General features: G+C 38.0%; 1 protein-coding gene across 1 annotated transcript; it reads left to right on the top strand.

The window, feature by feature from the left end:
• Positions 1–1,619: 1,619 nt before the first annotated feature.
• On the top strand, positions 1,620–6,580 carry LOC131308162 (uncharacterized). Its single transcript, XM_058334977.1, has 5 exons — positions 1,620–1,818; positions 1,902–1,991; positions 2,093–2,206; positions 2,343–2,738; positions 6,242–6,580. The coding sequence occupies exons 1-5, from the start codon at positions 1,657–1,659 to the stop codon at positions 6,254–6,256; spliced, it is 777 nt and encodes a 258-aa protein (XP_058190960.1). The 5' UTR covers positions 1,620–1,656; the 3' UTR covers positions 6,257–6,580.
• The last annotated feature ends 1,636 nt before the right edge of the window (positions 6,581–8,216 follow it).

The following is an 8,216-nucleotide window of genomic DNA, read 5'->3' as shown; positions in this document are numbered from 1 at the left end:
ATACCCCGTTGTACTATCCTTCCGCTTAGATGGATAGTGCAACGGGGGTATGATCTCAACACACATGCCACTTTTGTTATCTTACTTAATCTATCATACTCTCCATGCGTGTTGTGCATGGATTATCGCACTTTTTTCAATCTTTTTTTCCCCCCTTTTCTTTTCCTCCTGGGGTATGCCCCTTGTAGGGTGTACATTAGGTTAATCTTTTTTAATTTCAAGCTACTTTACCAAAAAAAAAAGGAGTAGAACATAATTGGAAAAAGAGAAGTATATTTTTTGACTTAGAGTATTGGGTGGATATTTTGATTCGCCACAATATTGACCTAATGCCTACAGAGAAGAATGTCTTGGAAAATATACTTGGGACACTACTCAATATTTTTGGAAAAACAAAGGACAATCTAAAGGCTCGACAAGACCTAAAGGTCATGCGTATACGCACGGTACTCCATCCTCAACAACGGCCTGGTGGGAAAGTCTTTCTTCCTCCTGCTTCTTTCACAATGAGTAAAGAACATAAACATATATTTTGCAAAGTGTTGAAAAATGTTAAAGTCCCTGATGGCTACTTCTCCAATATTTCACACCGTGTAAACCTCAAAGAAACAACTATTTCAAGGTTGAAGAGCCATGATTGTCATATTCTTATGCAACATTTCTCTGGATTTTAATGCATGCTAGTAGAAGTCTTGCACTATATCATTTTGTCCTTGTACTTGATTTCTGCAACTTTTCAATCTGCCAGTCTAGCTTCTTACTCCTAGAGTTTTAGATGGAGAGTTGCACAAACCATAGAGAAACATAGTAGAATTATTGCTCAAAAACAGCATCAAAATGCACTAGAAACAACCACAACACATATAACACATGGTGCCATCGTGCATGGGCATTTCCAATACCAGCAGGCACATACATACATACATTCATAGAATTTCCTCTATTGGTAAATCATTAAAGTGGCACGTCACATAAATGAGAGAGCCGTGGAGCTAGAATCACATCAACATTCTATGAGCAGGCACACTGCTCCAAACTTGCACTCCCTGGAACAAAGCAATGAAGGGTCAAGAACTTCAGTTGGAGCAGGTACATTCAATTTAATGTACAAAAGAAAAATATATATGGTTGTTTAACCTTTTATTTGCCAAGGAAATTAAATTATGCAGTTACTTGCATTTACTTGTTTATGTTCATTATTTCATGTTATTCTTTACTAGATCCCAACTTGCAACAACAAAGACCTAGGGGGAGAGGCTTTGCTCGTCCGTATGTTGGGTGGGGTACAAGAGGGAAGTTAGAAGTTAAATTGAATAAAGACAATCAACCAATAGGTAACACGGCAGGTCCCTTACAAAGTCAACTTGGCATCTTAGTAAGAAACACAACTTTGGCACCCTTAACTTTTACTGATTGGATGGCTCCGGAGCTATATTTATACAAGGAACGCATATGGGCAGAGGTTAAGGTATTTATTATAGGGAAAAATTCAAATTATGGGCTAATATTGATGCTGCTATTGTTTTTGAATCTATCTTCTTAGACTGAATCAGTTGAGCTAATGTTGTTGCTGCTATATTGTCAATGTTTAGTTTTTGATATACTTATATGCCGGAAAATACAACCACACCAGATGATTATAAGCATAATTGTCTGATGTTTATTAGAAAGAAATGGAAGGATTGGAAAGATGAGCTTAAAAGAACTACTTATAACTTATATGATAATGATGAAGACCGTTTGGCGAATTGTCTGAATAGGGTCGATCCTGATCAATGGAGAGTTCTTGTGCAATTTTGGGGTACTAAAACAGCCAAGGTGATGCATGTTGGTTCTTCTTCTTTCTAATGAATATGAACACATATACATGGATAAGTAATATTGGATTTTATTTGTTAAAGAGATGTAGTAAAACCAACAGTAAAAGCAAGCACAAACAGAAAATGGGACACACAAGTGGGAGGAAAGGCCATTGTCTTGTAAGGGATGAGGTAATTAACTAACTAACCAACGTGCAGAACTAAATTTAATTCAATGCATATATATATCAAATGTGTTACCGAACACTTAGTTTTTTTGTACGCTAATAAAGTTGACACAGATTAAGGATGGAGTAGTAGTAGAGCCCGATCGTATACAGGTATTCATTAAGACTCATACAAAGAAAGATGGACAACCAGTTGATGAAGCATCAGCTTTGGCCATAGTATGTATATTTACTTCATTCATTTTTGTATTTATTTAGATTCATTTTAATGGTATGCTTCTTCTATGTCTATTTAGATAATAAAATCTTTACTTTTGTTCTTTTACTTACTATAGATAGGTTTCATTTATTTCAGTGTCGTCTTAATGAGGGAGCCTCTCAGATTCCTGAGTCTTTAGAGTCACCTGCTTTACGGGAGGAGTTATTCACTAACGTACTAAAACCAGATAGGAATGGACGTGTGCATACCTATGGCCTGGGTCCTTGTCCGAGTCAAGGGTTTGGGACTAGATATACTCGATCTCAGAAGCAGCGTGTCAAGGATCAGTTACGTGCGGAGTTGTGTGTTGAGTTGGGTGCAGAGTTGCAACAAGAGGTGCTAAGAGACGTAAATGATGAAATCACTCAATTGAAGAACCAATATGCAACCGTGGTAGCTTATATGAAAAGTGCAGAACATCCTCCATCACCAAATGGAGCTGGAAATGGAGATGGAGATCACACACCGTCACTAATGGAGCACAATGGACAGGTAAATTGTGGTTTCATGGTACTTTTTGAGGCAATGAGAATAGAGTTGGCCATTTTATTGATTGAAAATACAACTGCCTCTCATATTGATTGATCTGTGTTGTTGCCAAAATATATAGCTTGAACCCAAATAAGTATGCCTTGTGGTCTCTAAAGAAGCCTATAAATTGGTTGCTCAAATACATGTTTAAGTAGGTATGCATTAGACATAACAAGAACCGAATAGCAAGAATACCAAAGAAACTTGCTAACTAAACCTGCTAGCGACACAACCTAACACATGCGGGAGCCATTTGTACTCAAATTTTTCTGATGGTTCTTAAACCCATCAGGCCCTACAACTTCCATTGACGTAGGAAAAGAGGAAGGAGAGTTACCTCTACATATAGGAGTACGAGCATAAGCAAGCCTCTTCTTTTGTGCTGTCATGTTATCTAGAAACAAGGGAGTCCCAATCAATGTTAGTTGATTAATCAAATGGTTAGTTAATGAATGTATATCTTTGCTTATCTGTAGCCATTATCTATGTAATCCTTCCATTAACTATAGCCATTACCTGTACCCATTATCTGGAAACAAAGGAGTCCCAATCAATTTTAGTTGATTAATCAAACTAGTTAGTTAGTGAATGTATATCTTTGCTTATCTGTAGCCATTATCTTTGCTTATCTGCCCATTATCTTCGCCAAACAATGGCAGTCTAGTGATTGATCACAAATAACAACAAGGAACCAGCAAGACACAAGCTCCCCTACTACTGCCAAGTTTATAGTCAAGATGACTCTGTGAAATGATAGAAAACTGAAGGAAAACCCTTGCCATTATAGGTGCCAACCAGCCGAAGACCCCCTCGGATACTCACCTCCGACTCTTCTTTATTCACATTACAAGGGAATTTAGGGGTCCACCTTCTCCCTCCAATATTCCTCACCAGATTTCCCGACTAAATATTACCTCCACTCTCAGAAGAGGGTTGGGGATCAATCACACAGTTCACGGGAAGACGCACTCCACTAATTGAAACTGTACCTAATGGAATCAATCACACATCTCCACGACGAGCAGATTGTAAATTGTCTTAACGTAATTGCCTAGAGTGATAAGATAACTTCCTGATAATAGGAGTAATAGAGATTGTGACATGAGCACCACAACACTGCCTGCTTGCTGACTGGGCCAGTTGCACAATCTTGAACCTGCTTGCTTGTAAATAGGAGTAATAGAAGGAATTCCACCCCAGTTCAAGACCATTCTTATGCCCCATGACATGCTCCACGATCTACTAGGATAGAAGTAATGGCAACAACCTGAACAATCTGCTATCTTGAACCTGCTTACTGAAAATTGCTGAAAGTTAGCGGCATCTATTTCTGCTTGCTAAAAATAGATAAGAAGTGGACACACCAAGATAAATCATTAAGCGTAGATCAACAAAATACTATGCATTTGAAAGGTTCCATTAATTTACAAACTAGCTAGATTGTGCTCCTTGTGGAAGCTTGGAAAGAGATTAATTGGACTTGGGGCAACCCAAGGTTGATTAGAACTTGAAAATTATAGACTGCGTTTGGGTGTTGGTGGAAGTGTTCCATTTTTTTTAGAATTCAATGTGTCCCTTTTTGTGTCTGTGTCCGTATCGGTTTTTGTTCTACGTAGATAATTGGAGTTGAATTTTGTTGGTCATGAGTAAAACATCCGAATAATTGTAATTTACAGCAGTTTTTTTTTGGCAATTTTAGACTAGTTTTTGGGCAGTTTCTTGAAGTGCATGGTATTGAACTGAGCAGTACTTGACCACTTTTATAGCATTTGAAATGCTGATTTTTTTTTTCCAGTTGTTGCATGTTGAATCTTAGTGGAAGCGTCCAGTTCTTGCAGTTTGAATCTCAGTCATTGTTAGGCTTGGTAATGCGGATTTAGTGCTGTTTTTAGTCCAGATTTAAGTCCAGTTGTAGTGCAATGGGTAGTTGGAGTTGCATTCCTTTGTTTTTGGCTTATAAGATTACTGGGTTGTGAATTGATATGTGCTTAGTTGTTTTTATTTTCAATCAAACTTGTATCAATTGTTAAGTGCAAAGAAACAGTAGGTTTAGAAATTTATTGAGGAAAGATTTGTGGAGGACGTAAAATGTGTTGGCTGATCAGAATGCATGGCCTTTATTGAGGAAAGATTTGTGGAGGAGCTACTTCAGCTGTAGAACTATCTGATATGCAAGATGTTTATACCAACATAGTAAGGAATGGAAACACAACTTGGGCAATAGGAGCTTCGGGTTCCCCTTATCGGCGGCGGCCCATAACCACCCTACCTAAATTAGTTCCTCCGTATAAGGTGAGAAAAACTCTGATGTGTGTTCATGTTGTTATGTTATCAACCAATTAATACGTTTACTCAGATTTTGTGAACAGAAAAGTTACGAGATTGTTTGGGGTCTTTATTACGATCTTTGGTGATATTAGTTACAAACCATTAGGTGTAAGGGTTTTTTCACCATCCGAAGGTCTTACTGAGACCGTCTCATGTTTGATTTTCCTTGCCAACAACTCTTGGGACCACCTCACCCCACGCATAAGCATACGAGGTGCGCACAAGCTGGCTCGGCTCGGCTCATGACACCCTGCATTACCCAAAAAAAAAAAACCATTAGGTGCGGCTATGAAACAGGATACAGTGTGCGTACTCTTGGGGGATGTGTGTAGCATTTCTGAGGTTTGAAAGTGTATTCTTGATGTTCCGTCTTGAGAGAGTTTGACTTTGACATCTATTTGCCGGCATTTTATCCCTCTTTGTTATCTTTAATAGGAGAACATAGCTATTGTGACCTCCATGGAATATGAATTGAATTTCATTCTGTTTCATTCTTATTGGGTTATTTCTGGTCCGCTAGGTCTGCTTTGGCTTATAATCCCAGTGCATGAGGTTTTAACTTGTTGCTCAGCTGCAATGCAAGGCGATGCGCTTGTGTGTTGTAATTTTCATGTGTAACAATGCGTGTAAATTGTAATGTTTATATACTAGCTAGTGTTCATTGTTCATAAAGGTGTTCAGATGCATCTAAATGCAACAAATGAGTTCCTAGAACGCTAAGTTTCAATATTAGCATTTTGCTTTAAGGATTTTGACCTTCAGTTTTATATCATCATTTTGACATTCCCAGATCTGGATTTACTGATATCTTGTCCTTTTAAAATTTGGCATGCTTCTCAACAAAGATAAGAGAAAAGCTAGCGAATAATGTCATTCCCTTTTTTCTTTTGTCCTTCCTCTGGTTGGGTGTGGCGCAGTTTGCTAGGTGCGGTGTCTAGAAGCCCTATGCGCTTTGATCAGGAGCACTACTACAAATAAGTTAAACTAGGGATATGTTTGATGCCCTATGCCCTTTATCTTTAAACTAGGATATGTTTGATGCTTGTGTCCTTCATCTTGCATTTTGTTTCTTGCACTTATTGATTGTATAGATACCCACACACCTCTATATAAATGTGTAATTGTTTCTTGTAGAGGTTGATAGGACATAGACGGACATGGAAGACATGCAATAGGAATGATGGGAAATCTTCTTGATAATGGAAACTGTTTTTGTTTTGGAGTTCGCAACCAAAAGCATATTTTGGGTATTTTTGCTGCTTTGGTTAGTATGATCTTTTGTTTTTGGAGATACACATGCAATTGAAACTTATATTTTGACGCTTTGGGTTTGATTTTCACATTGGCATTCTATACCTAGCATTGTTATTTTTTGTTGCTTTGAGAATAGTCTTTACGATGTCCAATTTGCATATATACGGAACTTGCATTTTGGTTTTGGTAGTGGAACTTCAAATTGTTTTGGACAATTACAATTTTGTAAGCAAGAAATGTGTTATCAAAAATGGTACTAGGTTAGGATAATTTGTTAATGAAAAAATCATGTATTAAAAATGAAAATTGGCAAAAAAAAAAAAAATAGAACTTTTAGCGGCGTTTTACAAATGGCAGTAAAACCAATGAAAAGAAAATATCAAGATATAAAAATGGCATTTTGAAAATGCCGGTAAAAGTTATAAAAAAAATACGGCACTTATAAAATGCCTGTAATATTACCTTTTCCGGCATTTGAATCAAATGCCGTTAATAAATGTATATTCGGCAATTTTTTATCCGACACTGTACATATGCCGGAAAAACTAGTAGCAAATGCCAGATTTATTTCTGGCATTTGTACAAATGTCGTTTATGTATTACCGACACTTAGCTAGACGGCATTTTTTACTTTTGTCAACAAATGCCGTCAATAATATTACCCGCATTAATTTGATCTGTACTGGCATTTTAAAAATGCCGCAAAAAGCTTAATTTGGCGTAGTGTTACAAAAACGTTCCAAAGCACCAATACAATACAATACCGTACCCAAATACCCATATGGTACCATAAAAAACAAAAAAAAAGGTACCATACTGCACCAAAGCACCCATATAGTATAATACCGTACCAAAATACCCATATATACCATACCATACCAAAACGGTACCATACCTTACCAAAACGTACCAAAGCACCCATACGGTACAATACCGTACCAAAAAACCCATATAGTATCATACCATACCAAAACGGTAACATACCTCACCAAAACGTACCAAAGTACCCATACAGTACAACACCGTACCAAAAGACTCACATGGTACCATACCATACAAAAATGGTACTATACCTTACAAAAATGTACAAAAGCACCACTACGGTACAATACTGTACCAAAACACCCATATGGTATCATACCATATCAAAGTGGTACCATACCGCACCAAGTACTCATACGGTACAATACCCTACCAAAACACCCATATGGTACCATACCAAACCAAAACGGTACCATACCATCCCAAAACGTACCAAAGCACCTACACGGTTCCATTCCATACCAAAATGGTACCATATTATACCAAGGCGCCCATACAATACAATACCATACCAAAACGGTACCATACTTCCAAAAACATACCAAAACACCCAGACGGTACCATACCATACGAAAAAGGTATCATACCGTACCAAGGCACCCATACGGTACAATACCGTACAAAAACGGTACCATATCTTACAAAAACGTACCAAAGCACCCATACGATACGATACCGTACAAAAACACCCATATAATACCATACTGTAGACACCCCAATCTGGTTTCCCAATTGATTTACTTTCTTTTTCGATTTTTGTTTCCCGATGATGAATCAAGCCAAAAATAGTATTGAGAGTGAAATGGCTTGAGCTTGGAGTAAGCAAAATCCATCTTGAACCCTAAAACCCTAAGTCAAAGCCCTGACCATAGGGGTTGACCATCGCGCAACCCATTGGGTCCCTCGCGCGACTCCTCACTTGCCAGGTGTTTGTCAAAATCAAAGCTTGACTGTTGACCATCGCGTGGGTGGGTAAAACCATCGCGCGATAAACCCAGTCCCTCGCGCGATGGTCAACTCCTGTCGTTTTCACCT

Source organism: Rhododendron vialii, chromosome 11a, assembly GCF_030253575.1.
Source record: "Rhododendron vialii isolate Sample 1 chromosome 11a, ASM3025357v1".
NCBI lineage: Eukaryota > Viridiplantae > Streptophyta > Magnoliopsida > Ericales > Ericaceae > Rhododendron > Rhododendron vialii.
Note: the sequence above shows the minus strand (reverse complement) of the source record. Positions and strands in the feature narration are given on the sequence as shown.